Here is a 14,657-nt window from a genome sequence, read left to right on the forward strand (position 1 = left end):
CCTGTAAAATGAACAAAATAGCAGCAGTTTAGTGTAAAGAGTGACATAGAGTGTTATGTATTCCAATAACACCAAAAGAATTAAAATGATGTATTGCCATTCACAAAATAAAGAAAGTCTTAAGTGAAAGTCTTAAGTGAAAGTCCCTCTCCTTGGTGCAGACAGTTATTCTAAATATATACTTGAAACTATAAACATGCACATTGTGACATAGTTTCCTTTGCTGTTGCCTGGTGAAAACTAAAAAGTCTCTGTCTGAACTGATTATTATTTTTTGAATATGTATTAAATCTGTTGAGTATTAAACAACTGCGTAAGGGAAATAAAATACACTGATAAGGTAGTCAGAGTTGTGTTAATATATTTAATGTTTTGTTTAAATTTGAATTAAAGAATTATTTAATAACTATTAGGTTATTTTTTTCCCCTTGAGCCCCTGTTGCCCAAAATGTCTGTGCATGTCCCTGATGTCACTGTAAAACATCTGGCTGCAGAAGGCCATGAAGCTATTTTATAAGGGCTTCAGTTGGTTCAACAGGAAGTATTTTTTTTATGGGTCATGTGATCACAGTTGATGGCAAATCCATCTCACTCAAACATATAAAAGCTAACTGGAACTTTCCCAAACATATCATTAAGAAATAAGTATTGTCCTTTTGGGAATGTGCTCCTATTACAGAAACTTTATTTCTAATTATGCAATTATGGAAGCTCCATTGAGCTCCCTGATCCATGGTAAGGGTCTCCGTTCACATCAAGCAATCTCTTGGACACCCGAAGCTGATGAAGCGTTCGTACATTTGATGTGGTACTGTGATTCGGAATCCCTAGGTTTGAGTTTTTTAGATATTTGCAACTTCGCCATCGGTGAGTGGGGATTTTTGGATCCAGTTCTTTAGCCCCAAAGGCACCAGAATGCTTAGATTAGGTGGTGTTGAAATATGGAAAAGGTCATGAGGCTTCTGGGTATTATTCTATGCTTATGCAGGACCTGGGGGATGGAGCCCGGGCAGCCCTCAAAAAGACATGGGAAAGGGATCTGAGTATTACACTGGATGATGAGGAGTGGGAAAGAATCTGTAGGAATATTAAAACTATGTCACGCGATGTGAGGGTGCGCCTCATTCAGTTCAAGATTATGCATCGCTTCTATTGGACTCCCTCCAGATTGTTTAGAATTGGTCTGAACGACACACCAAATTGTTGGAAATGTAAGACAGAGGACGGCCAATTACTTCATGTCCTATGGTCCTGTAATAAGGACGAGGAATTTTGGATTGGAATACATAATAACCTATGTCAGATTGCAGGGACCCAGGTTCCATTCAGCCCAAGATTTTTTGTTCTGGGATGGAAACCGGATGGAGAAGCACATAAGAAGCTGTGTCCAGACTAGTTTAATGACAGCCAGACAGATTATTTTAAGAGGATGGAGGAATGAAGGAGTGCCATCAATCCAGAAGTGGGCTTGTGAAATGGCTAGGGTTGTGGTGTTTGAAAAACATGTCTTATTAACGGTTTTCCAGATTGGATGTCTACACTAGAAAATGGGGAAAGTACCTGAGCTTTCTGGAGGGCTCCTAAGACGCTTTGTGCTGGAGAGAGACATGTATGATGGGCTAATGGTGTTGTCATTTATATATGTTTATTTGGTTTATGGTTTATTGTCTATTATGTTATTTTGTTGTATGGTCTGAAATATTGTAGTCACTGTCATCTTTCCTTGATTTTTGTTTGTGAATGTTTTGCCACTAACATGCTCAGATTATTCTTTTAAGTGTCTGACAACATCAATGGAAAGGATTCCTACAGAGGTCGACCTTCTTGTTAACGAGTAAGAGACTTCTTTTTTTTAAACATCCCCGAATGGCTAGCGCCAAACCCACCGCACTCCATTTAAATAAACTAATAATTTTATCATCGTAAAACACACTTCATTCAAAGTCGACAGAAACAAAACAAAAAATATGCTTCATTTATACATGATGAAAGTATTGTTCATTTAAAATCTGGTGGGTTAATGATCTTGGAGCTATTTCTGGTTAAACAAAAAGGATTTTACTCTTTAACAAAAAAGGTTTTTCTGTAGGGATCCTTTCCATAATGTTGTCAGACACTTAGAATAACAATCTGAGTCTGTCAGTGGCAAAAACAGCAGGAGGAAGGTCTGGCAATGCAAGACTATTTAGACACTATTTAGACACCAAAAAAAAAGAAGGAGTAGTACCACCTAAGATGTTATATGTATGACCCATAGCTAGGTGTTATAGCCCATATATTACTGTTATGTTAAACAGCTATTTTGTATATATTTGTTTTGGTATTTCAATATGTGTGTTTGTTTATGTATGCACCAACCACCAAGGCAAATTACTTGTAAGTACTTATTTGGCAAAACACCTGATTCTGATTCTGGTCTACATTTAGTTGACATTTTTCTATGTACACCATGTGTAATAAGAATTATTAATGTGTATTTCCTTTGAAAGTACAAGCATCACTTCGTCAAACTGAGCTTAAAACGGCCGGCTATCTCATTTAACAGCACAGGTGGGACAGAAAAGTTTGTAAGGCAACATGTTTGTGAGGAATTATTTCCTGGAGGTAATTTTTTAATTTCTTCCCGTGGGTGTTATGTGATGTGTGAGAAGCGGAGTGGAACAGAGTGACTGTGTTAGATTATCTCACACTGTAGATAAAGTTGGTTTTATAGTAAAGACAGATGAATGCCAGAAAATGGTTTCTTCTGAACCATTAACCTGCATTTACTCACAAAAAGCTTAACATGTTAACTTTGTTAGAAACTGATACATATTTTAAACATAATAAATTAACACTGATTATACATTTCATAAAAATCCATTCAGTGGTGTCTTGGACAATGTGTGTCGGACAGATTGATGGGCAAACAACAACAAAAAAAAAAAATCAAATTATGAGCCAGCAAATTAATGTACAGGCATGTTGACTAATATATTACATGGTATCCCATCACTTCATTTATTTTAGCAACTATAAATACAGAAGAAAGAGCAACACAGATGTACAAAAATAGAGATTATTCATCTGATGCTAAACGGAATGAGAGATAGAATGAGAATGTTAAGAGGAAACAAAGACAAAGGGAGTGAAGAAAGAAGGAATGATAGAAATAAACCAAAACAGACACATGAACTGAAACCAAATCATTTTTTTACCTCTCTCAGTTAAAGGGGTGGGTACTTAAAATACTGAAAAAGAAAAACAGCAGGCTGGGTTTGCCTCCACATGGCTCTCGGTGAAATTTCTACGTTTTCTCATGGCTACATGAACTCACATGCACTAACAGACCAGCTATCAAAAGAAAGAATGGAGAAGCTCGGATTACAACACAGAGGGAGTAACAGCCAATCAACACTACTGAAGGCTACTGCTGTCCCACTGTCTCCAAGCGGCTCCGGTAAACGAAGTGGAGCTGTTTCGAGGCAGCAGTTGTTGTACTAAAGTTGCAATTAACATCACAATCCTCTACGCTCTTTATGAAAATGCAGCACAGTGAGGAAACAGACATTTCATATAAAAGACGTTAATAATGGGAACCTGTCGATGCACAGTCAACCCCTGTTGGACCCGCTCAGAGACTCCAATCTGCCGTGTAGTTTGTGCACTTCACTGATAAACCAGAGAACTCTACAGTTACACTGGGCTTCATGATCGATCGTAACAGAACCTGTGTTCATGCATCGTTAAAACATATTTGTGTTAACGCGTTCATTTTGACAGCCCTACTGAAAACATTAGAAGCGAGAAATAGGCAATGCAGTAACAGAATCTTGATTAACATTTGATCAGCGCTGCCTAGTTTGACGGTTTGATCGGAACCTCGCACAAGCAGTGATTGACACTGCGTTAGAGACTCCTCAGCTCTAATTGGTTGTTTTCCTTTGGGTGCGGTGGAATCTTGCAAATGCCATAGGAGCACTAGGAGAAGGCAGAGGAACATGATTTTTTTCACAAATGATCTGTCTCATGTCCTACTGTCAGGATGTAATAAAAGTTTCAGAAAATATGACACAAACTTGTTTTTCTAAAAGTTACCAACTGCAGCATTAAAGGGAACCTATTATGCTTTTCTGTATTTTCTGTCATATCTATAATGCAAATCTGTATGCAACACCAAAGCACTTTTCCTCTTCGGTGCCCCTACAGGTTGGAAGCAGAATTGGCCAATAGCGTACCTCCTATGGGGAGATTTCGAGGCTAACAAGCCATCACCTCCCGTTAGCATTCCATTGACTCCCATTAATTTTGGCGTCACTTTGACAGCGAATAACTCTACATCTGTGTTTAAAGACTCTATTTGTCCATTGTTTATTTCTAAAGAAACACGACAATGTATAAAAGGCTCCATTACCTTGTATCTCACAAAAATAGGTTAACGATTGTGTCATAACTATGCGACCTGCTCCTACGCTCATGGACAGCTCCTACTCACGCTCTCTTTCTCTGCAAGATTTGGAATGATTCGGATTTCTCTTGGCACAGCTACCAGAAGACTTCTGACATGCTTCAGACAGGTTGCTCATGTCACTCTACGTTGTCAAGCTCAGTTTGAGGCTGCACAGCAGCTGCGCAGTACGCTCAGCCATCACCGGAAAAGTGCTTCTAATTGACTTCACTGGTCTCCGTTGAAGTCTATGGCGTCGCTGTCTATGGGGAAACCTGTAATCTTGGCTGCTAATGTTGTTAATTTCTCCCCAATTTCAGGTCACATTACTGCCTTGTAGTATTCTTCTATTATCTATTCTATTATTCTATTATAGTATAATAGTCTCAGGCTCTAACGGAGTGCAAAAACACAGCACAGAAGTGGAGATTCCAGAGACTCGCAAACATGCGGAAACATGCTGACCAATCAGAGAAGACTGGGCTTTTTCGGGAGCGGGGCTTAAAGAGACAGGTGCTCCAACGAAGTGTCTCAGACAGAGGGCAAATATAGGTGCAGCAGCCATGGGCAGTATGAGAAAAATAAAGTGTTTTTTGAACATTAAAGCATGTAAACATGTTCTACTAGATTCACAAAATAGTGTGAAGTATGAATCTGAAAACAGTATATAATAGGTCTCCTTTAAAGTGCTGTATACAGTCTCACCTGTGGGGCTCTCTATTCCACCAGCTGCTGTGTCTCCTTCTCCCCCAGTGTTGGCAGTAGCAGAAGCAGTGGTAGTACTGGTTGTAGTACTACCATTGTACTTTTTACGGCCGCTGTACTCAGTGCTGCTCTCATCGTCCAGGACTGTGGTGGCTCCTGATTGGATTCCAGAGTCTGAGGCGTAGTAGGTCTGCTGCCATTCCGCCACCTTCACCACACTGTTCGCCTCACTCACTGCAGGGAACAAGATATGTCTGAGATCAGATACTAGTAATACTGCTCCTAATACTAGTATATAGAAAGTTGTTTGAGCATTTATTCCATATCCTCAACAGACTCAATGTTTCCACTAGGATTTTTTCCAGCAGTGGGGGGGGGTGTGGAAGATGTAAGTAACAGTAACGGGTTTTTTTTTTATTTGCAATTGTTTCTTAAAAGCATCATACTGTATGTCTTAGAATTACATTCCAAGATATAGTGTCCTTTCTCTCACAGAAAGAGTCTTTAGTTTTACTACTGGGAGTGCGTTCAGCTTTACAGATATCACACATAGCTAATAAACAATTCCAGATACATAACACATTTTGTAATGTGCATCTCAGATCACATTTTCACTTACTCTGACCACTACTACTGTCATTCCTAAACACTGTGCTAATCTTATGAACAATAATAAAAATATATACAGTGTTTACACTCAAAAATGACAAAAACAGAAATTGGCCTAGATGCAAATAAAATGGTGTTCGCAGATATTTTCATGAGAATTTCTACTTTTAAACTCTTTAATGTTTGAGTGAATCGATGACGGTTAATTTACTGGATAGTTCTGGCGCTGCCGGATGTCCCTCACTTTCATCTTTCTTTGTGTTTACGTTCTAAACTCCGGTTGCGTCGGAGAACAGCAACCAGAACCTCCAAGCAAGCAAGCTAACGTTACACGCTGGAATTGGCAAGTTTTGAAGAAGATTTGGATCGTGCCACAAGGCAGGCCTGCTTGGTTCTTTCGGGGAATGATTGTAAAGATTTACAAAGAATATGTGTACCACATTTCCTCTCTAACTGGGACGTTTTGGGACCTAATGGCGGGGATTTGCTATGGACAAAATACACACTGCGATACACTGGTAAGAGCAAATTACGTTTAACCATGTAGCCAGCTAATTTAAATAGCTCACGTTACAGTATTGTGTGAACAGTTACCTTCATTTAATATTATATGTGGCCTTTCTTTAGCGGGGTGCAAATGTTCCACTAAAACAAGTTCCTTCCTGAGACCATTTTACAGATCCCCCTTTTTTGCGAACAGGGATTAGCTCAGCCGAAGCGGTTGTGATTGGTTCAAAGAAATGCAAACAACCCAGAGCGTTGTTTCTTCTATCCAGAAGTGTATGTGTGGAGGGGCCAGACCTTTCTCCGCAGCGCTGTGGAGATAGGGCTGGCAATGCAAGACTATGTGATGTGAGAATCAACCAGGTGTACCCAGTAACAACACATCAGACAGCCCAATCATTATCATCTCCACTTAACACAGTAAACTGTTTAGGTGCAAAGGAACATCAGACATTACATGTTAATGTTAATAGGTGCTTATATGAATATGAGAGAGCACTTACTTTGCATGGACATCATCTCCACCAACTGGTACCACTGCCTTCACTGACCTCTGACCTGCAGGGAAATAGAGGAAACATTAGGTCTTCAAACAGGATTGCCTACGAAATTCAAACTAATCCTTTTCTGAAGGATTAAGGTTTTAATCACCATATTCTGCAAAGCATGATACGGAATTAATTTTTCTCACATTCCACCAGAAATATACCCATATGCCACACAGTTCATTAGAGGGGTCAGTAATGGCCGTACCCCCATCCCATTGAGGGCACGGAGGTCCGGACCTTGGTATTTTTCCGAAGTATAAACAAGTCATTAACAAAAAAAAAATGAAATAGCTTCACTTTAGTGCTGCCAAGATATTGTACAATGCCAAGATTACAGACTTGTTAATATAGTCATTGCTTGTGTGTGGGTGGGTGGTGAAGTGAATGATCTTGTCAACATGACTTGACAAGTTGAGGAAACCGGCAGGCAGCTCAGTCTATACAAAGCGTGATAGTGGTATTTGTAGTTTAGGTAACACTTTACATGAAGTGCAAAAGGCTGACATGTTTTGGACATATAATGTTAGCTTTAGGCTACTTGTTGCTAAAGTAACCGCTAACTGTAGTTAGCTGCTAGTTGACTCAGTTAGCTGTACAATTAGCTGACTCAGCCCTGGGGTGCCAGTAGCCAAACCCGGAAAGAAACCTTGGTACTGTATTCCTTATCGTCAAACTGGCCTCATCCGCAAGTCTCTGAGGCTGTTTGGTCCCTGTGTTTACTGGGAGGGGAGCTCTGTTAACCATTAACGGTGAGCAAAGGAATTTGCGTTTCCTAGGATGGCGAAGGCATGTCTCTCGCTTCTCTGCCTTACTCTGGCTTACCCTAGCATTTTTACCCTTACCAAACTCACTCCTCATGCCTAAACCTAACCAATTTAGCTGACTCTGGGACTAATAGCATGGACTGGGAGCTCCCAGTGAGTAAACACGGCCGGAGTCGCCAGAATGGGACCAAAAAAAGCCTCTGAGACTGACAGGGAGGCCAGTTTTACAACAGGAAATACAGTACCAAGATGGTTTTCCTTTTCGGGTTTTGCTCCTTGCACCTTGGGGCTGAGTCAGCTGTTAACCAAGCTGACTAGCTAATGGCAACCAACTACAGTTGGCAGCATTTAGCAGGTACTTTAGCAACAAGTATCCCAAAGCTATCTGTCCAAAACTCAGTAAATCATCTTGGTACTGTATTCACTGTCGTTAAACTGGTCTTACAAAATACACAATATTCACTCATACAGAGGCGAAAAGGTGAGTAGCAGAGGGGCCCTGAAGCTGTGGCCACAGGTGTGTGTGCGCATGTAGAGCAAGAGAGGCCAGCTGAAGAGACTGAATTTGTTTTGCATTACATGCCATCCAACCTCAGAAACATTGTGATGAAATTTCCTTATAAGTTATTGGAAAAATGGAGAAATGTTGCATGTGATCTACAGGAGCAAAGTGGACGCAGAGCTGTGTTTGCTGACCTTGTGACCTTTGTTGAAAAACAAGTTAAGATTGCTTCTGAACCAATTTTTTGAAATATTCAGGATTCACAACCTACACTACCTGCAACAGCTACACCAAAGCTTCTGATGCTAGCCAACCTAAGCAAAGGAGAAAGGGGAGCACCTTTGCCACCAGCGTCACTGCATTGAAAGAAGGAAATAAAGTCTACACGGACAATAAGATCAAGTCCTCTTCTTCCCAAAGCAACTTCAAACGCTGTTCATTTTGTCAGGAAAACAGTCACTCACTGGATAAATGCACACGCTTCAAGATGAAGATGCAACGGGACAAGATAAGTTTCATAAAGGAAAAGGAAATTTGTTTTGGTTGCTTAAAGCCTGGTCACACAAGCAAAGACTGTAGGAGTCCTTTGGATTGTAGTGTGTGTCACCAGAAGAATCCATCAGTCTTTCACATTGAGGAAAAGGATAGAAGTACTGGTTTAAAGAAGCCAAATCTGTGAGCCCTCCACTAAGTGATTCACCTGGACCGTCTCAGACATGTGGTCACATAGGGGCCGGTGATGGAGATAATGCTGTTTTTCTATTGTCGCAGTTCAGGTTAAAGGCCAGACGAGTAATACATATATGCATACATACGCATTCTTGGATCCTGGGAGTTCAATTTGGCAAAGTGACTGGGCTTGGGAGGCAAACCAGTCAACATTGTATTGAGAACAATGGGTCAAAAGAAGATTTTGAGAACCACTGTACTGACTGGTTTGGAAGTTTCTGACATGGATATGGATGATTTTATGGAGTTGTCTAATGTCTTAACTCAAAAGACTATGCCAGTTTCAAGGTTGAACATTCCACGGCAGGAGGATGTTGCAAAATGGCCCTACCTGAGGAAGATTCATGATGTGGATGCAGATGTTGATTTGCTCATTGGAACTGATGCAGCAAAACTGATGGAACCTTCGGAGGTGATTAACAGCCAAGGTGAAGGACCATACGCAGTCCGAACAAGAGTTGGCTGGGTAATTAATGGACCACTCCGTGGTGGAGATAGCAATAGAGTCAAGACTGGCTGCTCTGTTGTTACATCTGGAAGAGATGCTCTTCAAGCAATACAATCACGATTTCAATGAACAAAAAAACATCTGATGAGCAGTTGGAAATGTCAAGAGAGAACATCAAATTCATGAAGACTGTGAGTAGTACAACAGAACTGAAAAACGGACATTACTGCATTGACTTACCTCAGAGCCAAATACCCTGTCCTCCCAAACAAGCAATGTGTTGCAGAGCAGTGGCTTCAAGGCCTGAAGAAGGAATTTCGAAGAAATTTCAAGTTTAAGGATGAGTACACCTCATTTCTCAGTTACACGTTAGTTCAAGGCTATGCTAAAACAGCACCCACTGATCAGCTGGAACAAGATGATGGAAAAGTGTGGTACAGTCCCCATTATGGAGTACGTCACCCCACCAAAGTAAAGTTAAGAGTTGTTTGACGGTGGAGCCACATATGAAGAAAAAGAAAAAGGATATTGAAAAGAGCAAGAGACCGGCTTTTTGAAGCGTGAAGGCTACCGTAGCTGTAATACGTACTTTGAACTGCGTGGTGCGAGAGAGTTGATTGCGATATATGATCTCAACGCTAGATGGGAGAAATTCCTACACATTGGACCATTAAAGTAAGACTATCTTTACACAAAATTATGCATTCACTTGACATAATAACATGGAATGTATGTGGTTTCCGCACGCAAGCCAAAAGAATCAAAGTCATCAATCATCTCATGAAATTAAAGGGTGATATGTTTTACACAAGAAACCAATCTCACAAATTCAGACCTAGAATATCTTACATTTACAAAATTTGATAAAATATTTTCATCAACATTTAACAGCAGACAAAGAGGTGTCTCAATCTAAGTAAATAAAAACATAATTCCATTCATTCATAACTCCTGCATCATAGATCCAGATAGAAGATATGTTATTGTCAATCCAACTATCAACCAAGCATCATACACATAAGCAAACATGAATGGCCCTAACAACGACGACACGTCTTTTTCCCACAATTTTTTCTCTCTACTCTACAATTCAACAAATATCATAATAGCTGGAGATTTTAACACTGTTATCAACCCTATAGCCGACCGGTCAAGTGGATCGATTAACTCAAGAAACTGGCAACTCCGCGATAGTTGGGGATTGAGAAATCATTCATCTAGAGAATGTTCATACTTCTCTCTCCATCAATCCTCCTCCAGAATTGATTTCTTTCTTATAAGCAGCTCACTCACCCAACACATCCAAGACAACTACATTCATCCAATCACAATACGTGATCATGCTTCTGTCTCTCTCTCATTAAACAACCAACTGTATGCCAAATCTCCAACAAGATGGTGTTTAAATACATCCCTTTTAGAAGATTCAGACTTTATCTCATTGATAGAAAGAGAGTGGGCATCCTTCATGGAAATTAACCACTCTCCAGAAATCTCACCATCACTTTTATGGAAAACAGGCAAAGCAGTAATAAGGGGAACAATAATATCATATTCATCACATAAGAAAAAGCAGCAACAGAAAGAAGAAAATAATTTAGAGGAAAAAAAAATCAAACACTTAACGTGCCAATATTCTGACAAACCAAACGAACAAACACAAAATGAACTTAGCTTACTAAAAACCCAATTACAAACAACTATACACAATAAAACCCAGTTTCTCATCCAACAGCGAAAGTATGATAACTTCCAATACAGTGAATGTCAAATTTGCCAGATACAAATATGTTATTTTCTTCTATTTTAAACACAAATATCAACATTCTGCACTAATCAATATTATATATATATATAAATAATGAATCAAGGGCGCCTTGGGTAGCTCACCTGGTAGAGCGGGCGCCCATATATAGAGGTTTACTCTTCGACGCAGCAGCCGCAGGTTTGACTCTTTTGCAGCCCTTTGCTGCAGGTCATTCCCTCTCTCTCTCCCCTTTCAAGTCTAATCTGTCCTATACAAATAAAAGCCTAAAAAAGAATCTTTAAAAAAAAACAATGAATCAAATAATAATGTGCAATGTGAACAATGTAGTGAGGAATATAACCACTTCTGCAGTTCTTCTGCAGGGCTTTTCTAACCTCTTTTAACTCATTGCATTGGCTTTACGGCACACAGCAACCACTCTTCACTCATCAGCATAATTTCCAGCAGTAGCTCTGATAAATCCACTGTACACTACCTGCTCAGCAGCAAACAGCAGAGAGACACAGATAGAGTTAGCTGGTGAACATAGCGGAGCATTTAGCAGCTAAAGAGGCAGATATTTCTCTCAGGACATGGTGGATACCAAACCAGAGCTAAAAGGAGAGAGAACATTGGACTTCCATTCATCAGGCGGACATAACATGAATCCAAATGACTGATTATGTTGTTCTGTGTCTGCTGGATGTTTAAATAGGCATCTGTTATTGGCAGGATGTTCTCCAAATCAACATCAGGCCTATACTGTGGTAATATGTCAGTGATGTGATTTCCATAGTTAACTCATGAGTAATCGGAAATTAATCGCACATATTGTGCATGTAAATAGCTTTTGTCTTGTGGAGAGAGCCACAGGATGCAGCATACACTACATCCATCTCGGTCGCCGTCTTCTTCTTTTGGCGTGCTCAGTGTTAGCTGGTGGCATCACGGATCGCGCTCTCCTCTAGATCAGACAGGCGCTTCACTCCACCGCGGCGAGCCAGACGGATGGCGGGTCTGGCGATCCTCTGGATGTTATAACGCAGCACTTTACGGCTTTTGCTAGACATCCACAACGCGTGGATGTACAATGTTACTACTGCATTGCTTCCTGTTTTGCCAAACTACAGTACGGCCCAATGCCCACGTCACATGCATTAATCGGTAATTTGTGGTGTTAAAAGGAATTTGCATTAAACAGTTGCCTTGAACAGTATGAATACAGCAGAAAATGAAATGTAAAAGTTATCATTGTGTGCCTCCTTGCTGATTAAATTAACATTGACCACCTCTCTTGTCTGATGGTTGTGTTGGTTAATCAATAGAGGCAGGCTGCAGAAAGCGAGCTACTCATTACCAATGACGATGACTGCAGCTCTTTTGATGACTAGTGATATATCCACTTACACTATAGGCAAAAAGGTTAAGCCCAATTACCTTGAAACATTTTTTATTCTACCTAGTGTTCTGAAGATTTCCCGATTCCCTCTGGGCACCAGGTCTAACTCTACTGTTGGTCAGAGGAGGGCTACAGACAGACATTGCTACTGCATTGAGACTGCATCATTTTCATCTTAATAAAAACATGTGATCTGTATCTTCAAATCTTATCTGGATCAGGAATGTTGATGCCTGTGTCAATGCAGAACACAATCCAAATCTCAATAGGACCAGATCAGTCAGCACACGTCATGATGTGGTCTGGTTCACATATCAGCCAGGTGTTGTTGATGAAATATGTACACTGTAACCGCATCCGACATATTGGCTTCATATTTATATCAAGCCAATATATCAATAATGTAATGTGTGAAATGTAAATGTCTGGTTATCGTCATCCGGGGTTGACTTGTGGCTTGGAGGTAGAATGGTCGCCCCATAACCACAAGGTTGGCATGTCAATCCCAGGCTCCTCCGGCCATATGTCAAAGTGTCCTTGAGCAAGTAGTCTATATACTTGACGTTCCACTTCTGGGATTGCTCCAGTGCCGCAGGAAATTCCGGCATCTTTTACGTTTGTTTTTGTTTATCTCACTCTGCCTGGTCAAATCATTTGCTCCCTGGATCGTCACATCCCAGCTGATGCGCGTTGACTACCACTGTCTGTCTGGTGCGTCTGGTGTATGCTACAGCTGTCAATTGACGCGATGCAATGTGGTTGATGTTTGTTGCAGTTAAAGGATGTTTCACTGCCAGTCCAAGTACAGCCCAGAAAGGAGGTAAAGAAAGAAAAGGTGGCAAAGAAAAGGCACATGGCTCAACAGCAACCAAAAGCACAATCATGGTTTGAGACAGAAGAAAATGAAGAAATTCACACTTGAAGCAGTTAAACTTAACTAGTTGGCAGGGGTTGTGCCACTGTCTTGACTACAACAGGTTTTATTAACATACATATTTCTACCCCGTTTCCATGTAAAAAAAAAAAAGAGAAGGATCTTCCATAGACTGTAAAAATAATGTGCGAAGCTTCCAGGTCTGAAAAGTGAAGCCAATGTGGAAGTACCTTAAACCTGCATTCTATCTATTTTTTCAGCAGGGGGCAACTCCAACGGCTCAAAAAATAAGTCATTTTCTATAGAAGTCCATGAGAAAATGACCCTACTTCTCACTTGATGGCTTACATCAATAAACATTTTCATATTAAGTCTATGGTCTCAATCGCTAGTTTAACGTCTTCTTCAATAGAGCATGATGTTCATTTAGTAAATGATGGTCCCATTTATTTTAAAATTACAATGAAGCAGGGAATGCTTAAGGGCTTAGCTACACGCCGACCTGCCAATCACGACAGAGGCATGGCAATGCTAACCATGGCACTGTGTATGTTAAAATAGCCCTGAACTTGTTTTTGGGTGTTGTCCTTGTCTCAAACTTTGACCCTCTCACTGTGTTTTCACTTAATCAAAGTTAATTGGTACATGCTAACCAAGCTAGCTAGCAAGCGCTAGCATTAGCTGGTAACATAAGGGAAAGTCTGCCAATTTTCTATACTGCCATACATGCAGATGCCTGGCGCCAGTACCCGCCTTTACCCGCAGGCAAATCTGCACTGGATGATTCGCTTGAGAAGGGGTGAAAATGGGCAACTTTCCCTCTTTAGCGTTTAGCTTGGCGCAGCACCATTGCAACCATAAAAATCGTGCGGTTTCAAAAAAACAATGTGCCAAATTGCCAATTTAGAGGAATCAAAACGGCACTCCACAAACCAATGGGTGACGTCACTGCTGCTACGTCCAATATTTTTTCAGTGTGGTATCTTCCAAGCATCTTCCTCATTGTGTGAGTCAACTCTTTATAGCAGTGTAGTGTGTGGCTTCCTAAGCAGACCTTAATGGGGTGTAAATTGCTCTGTGCCTCCATATGTTTGTTGAAGTCCCTGCCTAATTAAAACTGAGCAGACTGTAGGATGCATGTGGAGTTAAAGTCATGGAAAGTTTTGGCGTTGGATGTTGAAGCCTTCCCCCATTGGTGTTTTATCTCTGCAAAGCAATGGATAGGGAGGTAAGAGGAACTAGGAAGACGGATAGGGAGGAAACCTTTAGGGAGATAAAACAGCAATGGGGGAATGCTTCAACATCCAGCCAGAGGAGAAAGAAAAATTGAAGGAAGAAGAAAAAAGAAGGCATGGAGAAAGAACAGGTGAGCAGATGATGAAGAAAGAAGGTAGTTAGGGTA

General features: G+C 40.6%; 1 protein-coding gene across 1 annotated transcript in view; it reads right to left on the reverse strand.

Annotated features, from left to right (window-relative positions):
• LOC144530715 (junction plakoglobin a-like) overlaps window positions 1-14,657 on the reverse strand; it is a 136,637-nt gene that overhangs the window by 52,403 nt on the left and 69,577 nt on the right. Inside the window, exons 2-3 of the mRNA XM_078270415.1 lie at window positions 6,748-6,802; window positions 5,132-5,365 (exon numbers count right to left, since the gene is read on the reverse strand). Coding sequence (XP_078126541.1) covers window positions 5,132-5,365; window positions 6,748-6,763 — 250 coding nt within the window. The 5' untranslated portion in view covers window positions 6,764-6,802. The remainder of the gene's footprint in view (window positions 1-5,131; window positions 5,366-6,747; window positions 6,803-14,657) is intronic.

This window comes from Sander vitreus, chromosome 15, assembly GCF_031162955.1.
Source record: "Sander vitreus isolate 19-12246 chromosome 15, sanVit1, whole genome shotgun sequence".
Taxonomy (NCBI): domain Eukaryota; kingdom Metazoa; phylum Chordata; class Actinopteri; order Perciformes; family Percidae; genus Sander; species Sander vitreus.